This window comes from Mobula hypostoma, chromosome 12 (genome assembly GCF_963921235.1).
Source record: "Mobula hypostoma chromosome 12, sMobHyp1.1, whole genome shotgun sequence".
NCBI lineage: Eukaryota > Metazoa > Chordata > Chondrichthyes > Myliobatiformes > Myliobatidae > Mobula > Mobula hypostoma.
This window is the reverse complement of record NC_086108.1, coordinates 73,758,564-73,776,206: the sequence shown is the minus strand read 5'-3', so window position 1 is coordinate 73,776,206 and position 17,643 is coordinate 73,758,564. Positions and strand designations below refer to the sequence as shown.

The following is a 17,643-nucleotide window of genomic DNA, read 5'->3' as shown; positions in this document are numbered from 1 at the left end:
GTAATTTGCCTGCTGATGTTCTGGCAGCAATTTGTGGCATCTTTAAAACACTGTGCGAGTTGCTGTCAAGACTACTGCACCAACACCTCCAGAAGCCACAAACTCTGCTAATCAAGAAAGATGAGAGTACTAGCTGCAAATTCCACTCCAAGACATATGCAGTCCTAATCTAGGTTGCCAATCTTTCAGTTTTTAAAAACTGCACCTAACTGTCTACCCAACAGCACCAGGAGAATTATTCACCAGAAAGTTGCAATAGTTCACCACCACATTTTCAAGGAGGGATAGGGATAAGGAATTGATGCTCACAATGACAACAACACCACAAATGAAAAAAGAAAATATAATCTCGTCTGAGATTACAAGATTTCATCCACAATTGTGTGCCTAAATTAAAACTTGATGAAACTCAGGTTATTCTCGATCGTTTCTGCCAGCATATCCTCACCAGTTCCCCAACCACTCCACCTCTGACACGTCCTCATTTCTCAGCCTTGAATTCTATGCATGTTTAGAAAATCCTCCACTTTTTGATCTACTTTATTTCTGTAACATTGCCTTTAATTGTACTTTGTTCTTACTGTACTCTTCTATGCATCATATTCACTTCTGGCTTTTGTACATTGTTTTGTACATTGAAGAACAAAGTTCTTCAAAACATATCTCTTTAATTATGCTACACCCACTCTTCATTTTTTAAAAATTATTTGTTTTGATCATTGGAGATTGCATATAGATGAGGGTAGTGCAGTGGATGTGATCTGTATGGATTTTAGTAAGGCATTTGACAAGGTTCCACATGGTAGGCTTATTCAGAAAGTCAGAAGGCATGGGATCCAGGGAAGTTTGGCCAGGTGGATTCAGAATTGGCTTGCCTGCAGAAGGCAGAGAGTGATGATGGAGGGAGTACATTCAGATTGGAGGATTGTGACTAGTGGTGTCCCACAAGGATCTGTTCTGGGACCTCTACTTTTCGTGATTTTTATTAATGACCTGGATTTGGTGGCAGAAGGGTGGGTTGGCAAGTTTGCAGACGACACAAAGGTTAGTGGTGTTGTAGATAGTGTAGAGGATTGTCGAAGATTGCAGAGAGACATTGATAGGATGCAGAAGTAGGCTGAGAAGTGGCAGATGGAGTTCAACCCGGAGAAGTGTGAGGTGGTACACTTTGGAAGGACAAACTCCAAGGCAGAGTACAAAGTAAATGGCAGGATACTTGGTAGTGTGGAGGAACAGAGGGATCTCGGGGTATATGTCCACAGATCCCCGAAAGTTGCCTCACAGGTGGATAGGGTAGTTAAGAAAGCTTATGGGGTGTTAGCTTTCATAAGTCGAGGGATAGAGTTTAAGAGTCGCGATGTAATGATGCAGCTCTATAAAACTCTGGCTAGGCCACACTTGGAGTACTGTGTCCAGTTCTGGTCGCCTGACTATAGGAAGGATGTGGAGGCATTGGAAAGGGTACAGAGGAGATTTACCAGGATGCTGCCTGGTTTAGAGAGTATGCATTATGATCAGAGATTAAAGGAGCTAGGGCTTTACTCTCTGGAGAGAAGGAGAATGAGAGGAGACATGATAGAGGTGTACAAGATAATAGGAGGAATAGATAGAGTGGACAGCCAGCACCTCTTCCCCAGGGCACCACTGCTCAATACAAGAGGACATGGCTTTAAGGTAAGGGGTGGGAAGTTCAAGGGGGATATTAGAGGAAGGTTTTGTACTCAGAGAGTGGTTGGTGCGTGGAATGCACTGCCTGAGTCAGTGGTGGAGGCAGATACACTAGTGAAGTTTAAGAGACTACTAGACAGGTATATGGAGGAATTTAAGGTGGGGGGGGTTATATGGGAGGCAGGTTTGAGGGTCGGCACAACATTGTGGGCCGAAAGGCCTGTAGTATGCTGTACTATTCTGTGTTCTGTGTTCTAAGTTAGGAAGTTCACTTCATTAAAGCTGCTACATAAGTGAAGCTTTGATACAAAATCATTATTATGGAACCTAACTTAGAGAATCTTTTATATGTACTGCAAAGAAAAGCCTGCACTAAAGGGTTGTTTCAATTACATTGCCTTCTTAATGCATATGTTTCACAAGTCAATCTTTACCCTTGTGGTGTTATTACTTCACTGCAGTTCTTGTATTGGTTTCAAAACTCTCTCATCTTGGTAATGGCAAATACCATTTGCCAATTCTGCTTAAATAATGCAGTCTAAAACATTAAGTATTGTCTAATTATGTTGGGGCTATAGATTACCATTTTGTAACCCTGATCACTTTGTCACGAAGGAGGTAGTAATAGAAACATGATGTAAAATAAAAAAGAGGAAAGGTAATTGTTCATTTATCGGGTGAAACATGGTATAAACTTAAATAGTTCACTGTTTGTGTCACCAACTTATTTATTTCTGCTCAGTGATGCAAAAAATTATTTTAAAACAATTTGTGTATTCATATATCAAAAAATATTTTAAATATGGTCAAGCAGATATTCCATGTGAAAAGGAATCTTACTGAAAATTTTTAATTTTTTAATAGAGCCAATGGTTTACTTTGGCTACTGTAAATGAATTGGACTATCTTAAAAACAAACAATAAATGTACCTTGTGTGTTCCTTAGAAATAATTCACTGCCGTGAGCACCTAATGCAAAAAAAGTCTATAGATACTGAGAAATGAAGAAGTCTCAGTTGTCTTTATCACAAATGTTGATAAATACATCAACTTGCTTGACTGTATTACATTCTGCTGTTTTGCGAGCTATTAATGCAATTCTATTTTTTCGATGCAGCCATGGTCACAGAGCTGACAGGTAACACTCAATATAAGTGTTGCTGTCATATTTATTGCATGTTCTGCAGCTGCAATTTCCATGTTTGCATGTGCTTTTTTGCATGAAAATGCAATAGTGAACAGTATTTCACTTTTAGTTGTGTGTATGCAGAATAATGCACAAACTGTACTTGACTCTTTGGGAAATGGAATACTTAAGTTGTATTTTGTGGATAATGTAGCTTCTTGAGGAATCTCAGTTGAAGTCATTGGATCTGTAAATAAGTGTACGTTAATGAAAACCAAGTTGCTTTGGTCCTCCTTGTGCTGACCTGTTTAGATTAATGCAAACTTAATGTTGTCTGTTCAGTGTTCTTGTATATTTTTGTTATGGAAGTATTAACCACTGTTGACTAATTTTTGTGTCTTTCTGTCTTATAAAATGGTAGACTGTTGTTCATGTTTCTTATTAATACTTCTGTAAAATTGTGACGAGTTTTATTCATGAGGTATTTTGACTTATTGTTGGCTTTAAGTAATTTTCATTTGAAACAAATAATGTCATGGTATAATAGAGTCTCATTGCCATTAAATGAGCAGGCTTCCAGCGAAATCTGAGAACTTGTTTGTTTTCAAAACAACAATGTTCTTGTATTTCCTTCTTCTATCCCCACAGTATGAAGGTGTTTTTGGGACATGTTCTTCTTTTTGCTGTATTTGAATGTTCTTCCATTTTTCTTAATAGAGCAAATAATTATTAATGCAGGAGTTCTTGCAGATGCTGGGAAGTCTAAGAAGCACCTATAAAATGCTGGAGGAACTCAGAAGGTCAGGCAGCATTTACGGAGGGGAATAAACAGTTGAATTTTTCGGGCTGAAACCCTTCATCATGATTCCTGATGAAAAGTTACTGTTCAAAATAATTATTGATTTTTTCCCCCCAGGATCCCAGACACTTTTTGTTATGCTGCTGTTTTTGAACTTTTTACTAAGAGTTGTAAATAATTAAAGACTAACTATTTGATATTCTAATCCTGAATATAACTTTCTTCCTTTACAGGATAACATTGTAAAGATTTGCATTTGAATCATATCAATTACCAATACAGAAGGAAGCCATTTGACCCATCTTGTCCTTGACAGTGGTTCCCACCCTATTCTGCTTTGTTAGTCCCTTTACTTCTGAGGCTACGTCTACACTACGCCGGATAATTTTGAAAACAAAGCCTTTTCTCTTCATTTTGACCTTCCGTCCACACTGAAACGGCGTTTTCAGCCCCCGAAAACGGAGATTTTCAGAAACGGTCTCCAGAGTGAATAAATCTGAAAATGCCTAATATCCGTTGCAATGTGTATGGGGTAACCGGAGCTTTTTAAAACCGCTGTTATGACGTGCTGGAACAGATAGCGACAGCGCGGCATTTCATTGTTTTCTTCTTCTTATTCTTCTTCTTATTGTTACTACTTTATTGTCGCCAAAGAATTGATACTAGAGCGTACCATCATCACAGCGATATTTGATTCTGCGCTTTGCAGAACCTAACAATTTCAGAACAGGCGGCAACGAGACTGAAGCCAGAAGAGTTAGAAATGTGTTCACCAAATACTTTGACCCATAGCTTACTGAATAAATAAGTCCACTCACTTTGCCGTTTTCTGTCCTTGCTTGTATGAAGGTGCTTTACCTATTTATGCAAGTACTTCTCTGACAATAGATGTGTAACAGCCTAATGTAACATTGTATGGAAATACAAGATAACACTCACGCAGACATGTTTTATACATTTAACAAGGTGCTTTATTAATGCAACAGAGTTTTTCAACATTCGTCATCGGCCGGGTCATACTGTCTGTGAACTCCTTGTCGGTTGCCTCCATACGCTCCAGTATTTGTTTTATTTTAGTTTTAAGTCCTCCTGCATGAGAGCCAAGAGCAATTCCTTTTAAGTTTTTCTACTCTGTAACTGGACAAACGTGCACCAAGTATATCGCTTCCTCTTTGCTTGTTTTCTGTGTGTCCTGCACATGCCCAGTAGGAGATTCGCCCAAATATCCGTCTAATGTGGACAGAGACATTTTGAAAAACGCTTAGTGTGGATGCCTATCGTTTTTACACGCAACCGGCGTTTTCAAAATTATCCGGCGTAGTGTGGACGTAGCCTGAGACCCTATGTCAACATTAGCAATATTTAACATGAAAATGTTCAAGTAACCAGCATTCTAACATTGATTGGCTGGCCTTGCAAAAGCTTTGACCAAAATCTCTGAATCTTTTTATTATCTGATGTTCAAAGAAATTTATCAGAATTTAGGAATTGCGTTCCAAGACACTATTATTTTATATTCAAAATGTCTGCTTTATTAATAGTCACAAAGCAGACTTTTTAAGTTTCAAGACCTGCTTCAAATTCCACATGGAACATGGTCACCTACACATTTCTCCCTCAACTCCTGTGAGAGATTGAGCTCGCTGGTGGTTTAAAGAATCACATCACTTGCTGCAACTGTTCATAAATAAATTTGAACCATGCCTTTGCAGTACCTGGGAGAGTAAGGAAAACTTTGGAGTTGATACCAAAAAAATTATCTGTACTGGCACGTGAATTGATGAAAAGAATGAAACTGCTATAAGACCATAAAACATAGGAGCGGAATTAGGCCATTCGGCCCATTGAGGCTGCTCTGCTATTTCATCATGGCTGACACTATCCTACTTAACCCCATCCTCCTGCCATCTCCATATAACCTTGGATGCCCTTACTAATCAAGAACCTATCGACCTCCACTTTAAATATAGTTCACCTTCCCAAAGGATGCTGTCACTGGCTTCGGAGACTGAAATCACAGGATTATTGGTGCTAGGAGAGTTCGTGAAGGTGCCTCCATGTTATGACAGGCAAAGCAAACATAAAAGGCATTGAGCTCCTCTGGGAGTGAAACCTTGTTGTCACCTATATCGTCACCTATGTCGCTTGGTTTCACTTTGTAGGAGTTGTAGCATTCAAGCCCTGCCACAGCTGTCGAGCATCCCTTAGTGATGCAAGTTTGGTCCAGAGTTTCTGGTTTGCGTGTGAGATGGCTTTACATCTTATGTGAAGTATAGACAGAGGTACAGTAGCATTTTCAGCCATATGAGTGTGGTTGATTATGTTAAATCCAGGAATGCTATTGTTACTCACTTACTCTCCTATTTGGAAGTCAGAAGTTTTTCTGGAGTCATTTTGAGAGTCAGATCTGTTATATGATTTCCATAGTATCTTATGTAATACAGCTTAAAAAATAGAAAATCTGCAAATATTTTAATCCTTCCCAGTTATTAGTACATGACCGCCAGTTCATTTTATACCTGAAATTAAAACTTCATAATGGACAGCTATTATTTCTATTGTCCTTTATGTTTGTACCCAGTGCTTTATTCTGAATGGCATTTCGAGGTATTTTTCATATTAGAGGCATATTGATTAGTTATCAACCAGTAGTTTCCAAATTGTCTGTGCAAATTAACATATTCTCTCTGATATAATAAACCCCATTAACAAGAACTTATACCTCTTCACTATTATCCTTTTCTGTCTGTCTTTTGCGTTTAACTGAAACCTTCCTTAGGGCAATATGAATCAGCATCAGAATCAAGATGAAGTTTAATATCATCAGCATGTATTGTGAAATTTGCTGGGAAGGATAGATGTGAGAAGTTGTTCTCATTGCTTCTGTGCTCTAGCATATATTCTAATGACTTGAGTAAGCTGGCCAAGACTGCTTGTTTTCTTGTCACTGCCTTTGGAAAAAACAATACTATAGGCTCTTTCACTGGGCTGTTTTACATTAGTGAAGCCTTCTTCTGGATGGCATTCTGTTGGCATAAGGTTTAAGTCTTGAATTCCATTGACCAAACTCGATGTTAGAACTAAAAAGGAGGAGGAGAAGATGATGGCGCGACGCAGCGCACACGGGGTCTCCGGTGATGAATATCTGTAATCTGTCAAGTAGGAGGCCGTGCACAACTCTGATTTGATGGAGGCAGACGTGAGAGCATGGAGGAACATCTGGTGAAACTTCTGAAATGCCTGCTTCGCTGCCACTGCTACTGTGTGATCCGAAACCTCTGGAGGTTTCTGAATCCTCAGCTTTGCCTGTTGCTTGGCGGCCGGGGCCGGGGTCGAAGCGCTAGGCAGAGATGGTGCTCGGTGTCGGAAGGCTGGTCGGAGGCTGGAAGTTTTCGGACAGACTCAGAGTTGGACTGTGGTCGGGTGCTTCCAGGATGCTGCATTGGCAAGTTTGCGGTGCTGGAACCTCATGGCAGGGAGAGTTTCTCCCTTCTACTGTCTGCGTGAGATCTTGGGGCTATCGGGACTTTGAGACTTTTTTTTACCGTGCCCATGGTCTGCTCTTATCAAATTAAGGTAATGCTTTGCACTGTTGTAACTATATATTATAATTATGTGGTTTTTGTCAGTTTTAGTCTTGGTCTGTCTTGTGTTTCTGTGATATCATACGGAGGAACATGGTATCATTTTTTAATGCATGTATTTCTAAATGACAATAAACGAGGACGGAGTGTCCTCATAATCTAATCTAAAAAAAAATTTGAGATTATATAATCCCCTTTCAAAAGGGGTGTATATGAAGGTTATTTTAGCATTGAATCTCTACTATTTACATGAAGCATTTTAAAACCTTTTTGCTTCCTATTAATGAATCCCCTTTTGCTTTATTTTATTCATTGTTAAATATAACTAATACTTTAGCACTGCTAATGTGTGGTTTAGCTACACTTTGAAGGGCAGGTATTTTGTTATTCACTGACTTTGACCAGATGGCAACACACGTCTTATGTTGGTGAGCCAAGTATATCAAAGAAACCTCACAGTTTCTACTCAGCATCCGTTCTGTATGTAAAACCCTGCTGTGATGATGCCAGTCCCATTTTAGCTTTCAGTTTTGTAGCTTTTTTCCTGCTGTTCAAAATATGTTCTGCTCTCAGCAAGGGCCTTAAATTGTGCCCTGCACACACTTCAATCAAGTCATGATGCCACGTTCTCCTTCCATCGCCTACGTCTCCAAGCCTACCTCTTTGACAAGGATTCTCCACTTCTTACCGATGACCCCTTCTCCCATCTTCATCCCTCCTCCCTCTTCTTGGACACCCTACCCTTGATCTTGATCTTTTCGACTTTAACTCCCGAGTAGATATCAACTATCCCAACTTCAGTACTCCTCTCTCCTAACCTCAAACCCTCTGAAAGCACTGCTGTCCACTCTCTCCTCATCTTTTCCAAGCTCACCATCAAACCTGTAGACAAGGATGGTGCTGTTGTAGTCCGGCAGTCTGACCTCTACTTTGCTGAGGCCAGATGGCAGGTCTCAGACACTTCTTACTTACCTGTTGCTCACTAAGAAGCATCAAGTCATTGTCTCCTGAGCTATCACCAACCTCATGGACTCTGGAGATTTTCCATCCACTGCCACTAACCTCATAGCTTCCTGTACTGCTTGTCTCTTACTCTTGTCCCACTGAACTTATGTCTGCATACCTCAATTCCATTTTGTTCCCCTTGGTTCAATCCCTTCTCACCTATGTCTGTGACACTTTACATACTCTTCATCACTTCAAATTGCTTTTAGTTCCCGGGCCCTGATCACTTCATTTTCATTATGCACATCCAGTCACTATATACTTCCAACCGTTCTTCTCTTCTTCTACCATTTTAGACTGAGCCCTCCCAGTGACTGATGGCAGAATTGTGGGTAGCAAACAGAGTGCTTTGAACTGAAAGTGCAAGTATATTGGAGATTGTTAAACTGGAAGTTAGCTGATTTTCTTTTCATAGGTGGCATGCTGAGTATTTTCTGAATGGATAGGAAAAATTGGTGTGTACCACAAAACTGAGGATCCTTGTTATTTTTGTTGGTTATGTTTTAGTGCCAAAAAGAAGGCAGGTGTAACATAGGATCGGAATAATCTTATTCTTGAAATCCTGTAATTTCTAAATAATATTAGAGATCAATGCTTCTTCAAATATTCTTCTACCATGTAGTTATGACGTGTTAAAATTACTCCAATACATTTACTTTTTGCAGAACAAATGTATATCAAGTAAATTTCAAAAGTAAGTATATGGAATAAAGGCAAAGAATAGCATTTGGAATTTAAGGTTGTGAAAATTACTAAAGCATTGAAGGTACTTCATAAATTGGATAGTACACAACACCAGCTTCTTAATAGAATCAGTCACGTATCAACTGTGTTCTCAGCGATAGGTCAGGTAATATTCATAGGTGAGAATGTGGGTGAAAGGAATATGGTCCTAGAGGCTGAATATAATTGAAAACAGTTTGAAAAAGGACTTCAAAAGGCACTAATCTCAGGATTAATGCCAATGTCACACGATAGAAAAGAAGGATAAATTAGATGATTACATGGCTTAAAAGAGAACGTAATGAAGAGGAAATTTCTGGGATATTCTAAGTGGGGCCTGTCCTTGAGCTGGAGTAGAGCTGATATCCTAGAGGAAGGCTGCTGGGTGGGGTGGGGGGGGGGCGGTGTAAAGGAAAATGGCAAGGTGAGACAAATCTATGCTGAGAGAAAGAAGAGGAGGAACTTAGGGTAGAAATTCAAGTAGGAAGGAAATGTGCAAAAATGAAGGCAGAGAGATCAAAGGCAAAAGCTGGACAGGGTCATTGTGTAAATTAAGTGTAAGAGATCTAGGAGTATTAAAACGATTGGTCTAAGGCAGGGGTTCCCAGCCCTTTTTTTATGCCATGGACCCCTGCCATTAACCAAGGGGTCCGTGGACCCTAGGTTGGGAACCCCTGGTCTAATGGCTTTGTGCCTAAACGTACAGTGCATTCACAATGAGGCAGATACAAATAGATCTCAACATATATGATATAGGTGCAATTACAGTGACATTTCTGGAAGGGAGAGAGGATGGGAACTGAGCATCTAATTTACTCAAGGTTTAATAAGGACAGGCAAAAAGAAAAATGAAGTGGAATAGTATTGCTGACTAAGGAGAAAATGTGAAAGTGAGGAAAGAGTCCATATTAACTTGGATAATATGGACTCCCTGTGTGCAGGGTAATTACTAAGAGACAGAAAACACTGGGTTTCTATATAGATCCCCAAACTATAGTTAGAGATGGCACTAAACAGGAAATTAGAGTACATTTAATAAAGGTATAATTGTAAGCATGGGTAACTTTAATCTACACATAAACACGGGATTCTGCAGATACTGTCGATGAACCAACTAGAGAGGAATCCATTGTGTGCTGAGAAGGATTAATTAGCAATTTTGCTGTGACGAGTCCCTTGGGGAGTAGTGGTCACAATATGACAAAATTCTTCATTGTGTTGGACAGTACTGTAATTGATTCTGATAACTGACTAAATAAAGGAAGCTACAATGATATGAGGCCTGACTTGGCTAAGATAGATTGACATGTGTCATCTATCGGGTTGTCAGCGGGTCAGCAATGGAAAACATTTACATTGTGCACTGATAAACCACAACCATTGTTCATTTCTCTTTAATACAGTAAACTAACTCAACCATGGCGAATAAAAGTAATAAGTGATAGTATTAGAGCCAAAGGAGAGGGCTATAAATTGACTTAGAAAAAGCAAAAGCTAACCCAAATACTGCAAAACAGATCAGAACACAGCAAGAGGTGCAAGAAATTAATTAAGAGGAGGAACTGGGCTGTGGAGTAAACAGAGTTGAGTCACAGAAAAACACAGTGCAGAAAAAGGCCCTTCAGCTCATCTAGGCTTGCAAAACCACTTAATTGCCTACTCCCATCGACCTGCACCAGGACCATAGCCCTCCATATCCTTATCAGTCCAAACTTCTCTTAAAGTTGAAATCGAGCTCACATGAATTTGAAGTGGATATAAAAACTGATTATAAAAGTTTCTACAAATAGGTGAAGAGAACAAGATTAGTATAAACAATTGTAGGTTCCTTATCAGAAACAGGGTAATTGAGAAAGGGGAACAAAGAAACAGCAAACCAATTGAGCAAAGATGTTGGTTCTAGCTTCTCAAAATAACCTTCCAGAAATGTAGGGAAACTAAAGGTCTTGTGAAAGAACAGAACCTGAGCAAGTCAGTAATAATAGAGAAACAGTGATGGGTAAATTGATGGGATTGAAGGCTGATACAATAGACAACAGACAATAGGTGCAGGGGTAGGCCATTCAGCCCTTTGAACCAGCACCACCATTCACTGTGATCATGGCTGATCATCCACAATCAGTATCCTTTTCCTGCCTTCTCCCCATATACTTTGACTCCGCTATCTTTAAGAGTTCTATCTAACTCCGTCTTGAAAGAATCCAGAGAATTAGCCTCCACTGCCTTCTGAGGCAGAGCATTCCACAGATCCACAACCCTCTGTGTGAAAAAGTTTTTCCTCAACTCCGTTCTAAATGGTCTACCCCTTGTTCTTAAACTGTGGCCTCTGGTTCTGGACTCCCCCAACATCGGGAACATGTTTCCTGCCTCTAGCGTGTCCAATCCCTTAATAATCTTATATGTTTCATTTCCCCTCTCATCCTTCTAAATTCCAGTGTATACAAGCCCAGTCGCTCCAATCTTTCAACATATGACATTCCCGCCATCCCTGGAATTAACCCAGTGAACCTACGCTGCACTCCCTCCATAGCAAGAACATCCTTCCTCAAATTTGGAGACCTCCCTTGGGCACTTAGAAAGTGGCGTTAGAAAGAGTTGATGCATTGGTGATTACTTCCCATCTTTCTTTGGATTGTCGATGAGTTTCTGTAGGTTGGTATGTGGAAAATATTGGTGAGAGGAAAAAAAATGACTGTAAACAAGGTAATCTGTCATTAGATTTAGCCAATATCCTGAAGTCAGTCTTTAAAGATGTAACAACAGTGCATTTAGAAAACAGTAACAAAGTCATCATCGATTTGTGAAAGGAAGTTGTGCTTATTAAATCTACTAAAACTAGTGGATTAGGAGTGGGAGAACTAGTAGATGCAGTTTACTTGGACTTTAGAGTCAGAGTCTGATAACACCACATCTGGAATATTGTGTGCAGTTTTGATCTCCTGTCTGATGAAGAGTGAATCGAATTTTAGAGGATTAATTCCCTGGATGGCAGAACAAATGCATACTGGGGTAATTGGGTTTATATTCACCTTAGAAGAATACAAAGATATCTTAAACTTACAAAACCTCAATGGGGCTGGACTGAGAAGATATAAGAAGGCTATTCCTGACGATACACAGGGATAGTACCCCAAGATTGCATGATAAGCTATTTAGGACTGATTATGCTTAGAAATTACTTCACCCAGAGTGGTGAACATATGAAGTTCTCCACTATAGAGGACAGTTGAAACCAAATTACTAAATACATTGCAGAATGAATTAAGTATGGTTCTAATGGCTAACGAGATGGGATGGGGGGAATCCTAACTATATAACATTGAATTTGGATGATCAGCTGTGATGATCTTGAATGATGGAGAAGTCACAAATGATTAAAGGGCCCATTCCTACTCATGTTTTCTATATTTCTATTGTTTTAATATTCAGTCTTTTAGCAATACTTATGGGTGGGATTTTTATACATGTCATTGACAATGTTTTGCTGAACTTTCTGCACCAGAAGGGAGAGGAATCCTTTTAAATTAAACTAACGGTGCAAAAGTTGCAAGTTTTCAGACCATGAAAGCAAATCATAAAGCTCAAGATGACACTTCCATTGATACAGTTTGTTTTTGAAGACTGAGGTTATAAATATCTCAAGATTTCAGAGAAAAACATAAAATACCTATAAATTACTTCAGAGTAGAGGGTTTACGTCAAATATTTAAATCATCAAGTGGTTATTTTCGGAACACAGACTAGAATTACGATGTTGTGGATATTGGGATACTCTGAACTGTTTCCAGTTCTGATGAAATATGTTTCAACTGTTTGATGAAATGTTAAAAAAAAAATCAAACAAACATTTAAATCCCTAGCAGGGTCCTGATGTGGTTTCAACCCATTATGTTGACCATCTTTTAGCTCCAGAGATGCTGCTTGACTTGTTGAATTCTGACTCTGAGTTTTTTTTGTTCCGGATTCCAGCATCTGCAGTGTCTTGTGTCTCTGAAATATTATCTCTTTTTCGTACTTAGGAAAGTGCTGTCGGGGTGCTTCCAACGTTTTTTGTGTTTCTCCCCATTTCATGAAACACACTGGTGGGAAGGCTGCAATTGTGAATTCACCAGATGTAGTTTAGGATTAGAATTCCTAGTCACATGTAGAATGTTCATCATGTGAAAGTATGAAATACTGATTTTTGGAGCTGACTTGTCACCATTCTGTATTTTCTCCCTTCTAAACTCCAGGACTGATGGACGCCGGTGGTCCTTGGCCTCCTTGCCATCTTCTGGATATGGAACTAATACACCCAGTTCCACAGTCTCTGTATGTATTTGCAATAAATTATCACTTTTACTGTTCAAGGATTAATTGCACATTCCAGACTGTACCTGTATTGATACTATCAGCTAATATTATATTTCCTTAACGAGCTGGCATCCATCATGAAGGACCCCACCATCCATGACATCTCTCTTCTCACTACTACCGTCGAGGTGGCACAAAAACCTGAAGACACACATTCGATGTTTCAGAAACAACTTCATCCCCTTCGCCATCAGATTTTTGAACAGACAATGAATCCTCACGATTATTTTGCTCTCTTTTAGCACTACTTATATAATTTGATTTCAAAAGGTTTCAAAGGTGCATTTAATGTCGGAGAAATGTATACAATATCACTCTGAAATGCTTTTTTTTCACAACCATCCGCAAAAACAGAGGAGTGCCCCAATGATGAATGACAGTTAAATGTTAGAACCCAAAAGTTCTCCCCAGCTCCCCTCCCTTCCGCATGTAAGCAGCAGCAAGCAACGATCCCTCCTCCCCCCCACCAGCAAAAAAAAAGCATCAGCACCCACCACTGAGCACTCAAGCGTGCAGCAAAGCAACAGAAAAGATACAGACTTGCAGTACTCCAAAGACTACTCGTTCACCCAGTATTTTACATACCACAGGCTCTCTTCCTACCTAATAAGGGAAAAAGAGGTGTCTCTGTTTCACAGCGAGAGGGAAAACATAGCAAACAACTCGTTGGTTTACGATGTTAAACATCCGTTGCGTCGCTTTTTCCGAGTTCTGTGCCCAAAGATCTTGGGTCCCTGGGCACACAGCCAGAGATCTTCCGACTCCCACAACACACCAATTTCCTGTCAGGACGCTGACCTTTGATCCACCTGCTTCCAGAGCCACGAGATCCCAGGCCTCCAAAGGCGAGCTAAGCTCTTAGGCTGCATCCTTGGCATGTTGGATAATGGCCAGTTAAGAAACCCCGAGAGCAGATTGCATTCCCGCTAAGAACTGAAGTCAGCGTGTAACTACAGGTCAGGGTCTTCAAAAGAACCCTGAAAGGAAAGACTAAAGATATTAAAGATGGAAATAGAGCTGTTTCCGAAGTTGCAAGCAAAGTAGTCACCGTTTAGCGCCATCATAACTAAGCTCCGCCCTCTTTCACAATATATGTCAGTGATACTTAACCTGATTCTGATTCTAATTAGTAAAGGACATAACATAGGAAAATATGTTGTCTCTCTTGCTTTTGTTAAGCAATTGGTCACAATACCTTGTTGTTAGTACTGGACCTAAAAATTCCTTTATTTCCATTATTTATACAATTTCTCTAAAAGCAAAAAAAGTTTAAAAAAAATTTGTGAAATTGTTTTCTAATCTAAGAAGTGCAGTTTATGTTCTATCTTATCTGTTCACTTGAGTGTTTTGTCCCTTGCATCATGCTCATAGTTCTCCTTAGCACTCCTTCATTAGATCCCTTGTTGGACTTGAGCCATACTGTTCAAGAAAATTCAGGTAAATTTATTATCAAAGTACATATATGTCACCATATACAACCCTGTGATTCATTTTCTTACAGGCATTCACAGTAAATATAAAGAAACAATAGAAATCATGAAAAACTACACACAAACAAGGATGGACAAGCAACCAACGTGCAAAAGACAACAAATTGTGCAAATGCAAAAAGAAATAAACAAAATAATAGACATAGTCATACTTTATTGATCCCAAGGGAAATTGGTTTTCATTACAGTTGCACCATAAATAATTAAATAGTAATATGTAAATTGTGTCAGGAAATAAATCCAGGACCAGACTATTGGCTCAGGGTGTCTGACCCTCCACGGGAGGAGTTGTAAAGTTTGATGGTCACAGACAGGAATGACTTCCTATGACGCTATAACTAAATAATAAATATCGAGAACATGAATTGTAGCTTTCTTGAAAGTGAGTCCTTGGATGTTCTTGCATTCATCTTTTGGGAACTTATCCCTTTCTTTACCCATGTGCTCTGCAATTTTCATGATATATATAGTAAAATTCCAATGATCTACTAATAGAAATCTGTAATATTCTATATAAAGTTCTTTCTTTTTCAATATTTTTATTGATTTCTTACATAAAAGAATACAGAGTACAGTAGGATATATAATATATATTGATTACAATATATTGGAATCACAAATATAGTCTCATTACCCCATATCCGTATAAATTAAATTTAAACATAATATCGAAAAGAGGTAATTTTAGTATACAAAAAAAAATCTAAACCCACTACCAGGAAAAAAAACTGGTTTAAAAAAAAGGAAAAAATCCTTATCATATAGTAAAACATATTATTAGCTAACATCCGTGCTTAATAGCAAATCAAAGATTTTGAAAATAATTCAAAAAAGTCCCCACAATGTTAAAAAATCTAGCCTAGGTTCAGAAATTGAACAGCGAATGTTCTCTAAATTTAAGCATGACATAACATCATTTAACCAATGAGTATGAGTGGGCAGAGTGGCATCCTTCCACTTAAGCAACAATGCGCTCCTGGTTATAAGAGAAATAAAGGCCAAAATGTGCAAATCATGTGTCTCCAAAATAATATAATTTCTTCCAGCAATACCAAATAAGGCAGTCAAAGGATTAAGTTTAAAATTTACTTTGAAAAGCATCGAAAAGGTTTGGAATACTTCCTTCCAATATTTTTCAGGGCTCGGACAAGTCCAAAACATATGAATTAGTGAAGCTTCTCCATTGTTACATCTATTACAATAGGGAGATATATTCAAATAAAAATGAAACAGCTTATCTTTAGTCCCTATGAACCACTTTAAATTGTAGAAGGGAATGACGGGCGCATAACGATGAGGTATTAACCAATTAAAAAATTTCATTCCAAGTATCCTCAGAAATTGGAATCTGTACATCTTGTTCCCAGAGGTTTTTAATTTTGTCTAAAGGAATATTTCTCATTCCCAACAACATACCATAAATATTAGATATAGATCCATTATGGAAGGGTTTCAAATTAAAAATTATACCAAGTAAATTCTTATCTGGGCTTTTAGGAAGTGTATGTACTTGAGAATGCAAAAAGTCTCTAATTTGTAAATATCACAAAAAGTGGGTTTTGGGTAGGCTATATTTAGCTGACAGTTGCTCAAATAAAGAGAGACTATCTCCAACAAACAAATCCTGAAAACATTTAATACCCAATCTATTCCACTCTTTAAAAACTACATCAGTCAAAGAAGGTTTAAAAAAATAGTTAGAAAATATGGGACTTAAATAATGAAAAACTCAGTAAACCAAAATATTTTCTGAATTATAACCAAATCCTCAAAGTATGTTTAACTACAAAATTATCAGTTAACTTACTTAAAGATAAAGGAATTGAGGATCCAAGAAGAGAAATGATAGAAAATTTATTAACAGAATTAGCTTCTAGAGAAACCCAGACTGGACAGTCCTCTCGATTAATATAATATAACCAAAACGTAAGATTCCGTATATTGACTGCCCAGTAATAAAACCTAAAATTGGGTAAGGCTAAACCTCCATTCTTTTTAGTTTTTTGAAAATGAATTTTATTTAATCGAGAAATTTTATTTTTCCATAAATAAGATATAATAGAATCCAGAGAATCAAAAAAAGATTTAGGAATAAAAACAGGTACGGCCTGAAATAAATATAAAAATTTAGGCAAAATATTCATTTTGATAGAATTAGTTCAGCCAATCAACGATAAGGAGAGGGGTGACCAATTTGATAGTGCCTTCTTAATATAACTCAGAAGTGTAAAAAAACATTTCTTTAAAAAGGAATTTATAATTCCTAGTAATTGTTACGCCCAAATAAGTAAATTGATTTCTTACAATTTTAAAAGGAAGGTTAGTATTAACTAATACAAAATTATTCAAAGGAAAAGTTCATTCTTATGAAAGTTAGGTTTATGTCCTGAAAACTGACTAAAGCAGGAGAGTAAAGAAAGTACGGATGGTAAAGACAACTCCACATTAGAAATGTAGAGCAAACCGTCATCAGCATAAGGCGAAACTTTGTGGGTAATACCCCTCTTTAAAATACCAATGATATCATTGGATTTCCGGAAGGCAATAACTAAAGGTTCCAACACCAAATCAAAAAGCAAAGGACTCAAAGGACAACCTTATCTAGTTCCATGTTGAAGTTTGAATGGTTTAGAGTTCTAAGAGTTTGTAAGAACCTGAGCGGAGGGAGATAAATAAAGTAACTTAATCCATTGAATAAAATCGGACCCAAAGATAAATTTTTCTAAAGTTTTAAATAAATAATTCCATTCAACCCGATCAAAGGCTTTCTCAGCATCTAAGGATATCACACATTCCGATATCTCTTTAGAAGCAGAATAAATAACATTCAATAAATGATGAATATTAAAGTGGGAGTATCAATTTTTGATAAATCCAGTCTGATCAACAGAAATA

General features: G+C 38.1%; 1 protein-coding gene across 7 annotated transcripts in view; it reads left to right on the top strand.

Moving 5' to 3' along the window:
- The window catches only part of mast2 (microtubule associated serine/threonine kinase 2), a 457,841-nt gene that overhangs the window by 324,710 nt on the left and 115,488 nt on the right, over positions 1–17,643 (top strand). For 5 of the 7 annotated variants that reach the window (XM_063064392.1, XM_063064391.1, XM_063064397.1 and 2 more), the window contains 2 exons: positions 2,786–2,806; positions 13,138–13,216. In XM_063064392.1, the coding sequence (XP_062920462.1) occupies positions 2,786–2,806; positions 13,138–13,216 (100 nt within the window). The remainder of the gene's footprint in view (positions 1–2,785; positions 2,807–13,137; positions 13,217–17,643) is intronic. The other 2 variants (XM_063064394.1, XM_063064393.1) reach the window with 1 other exon arrangement.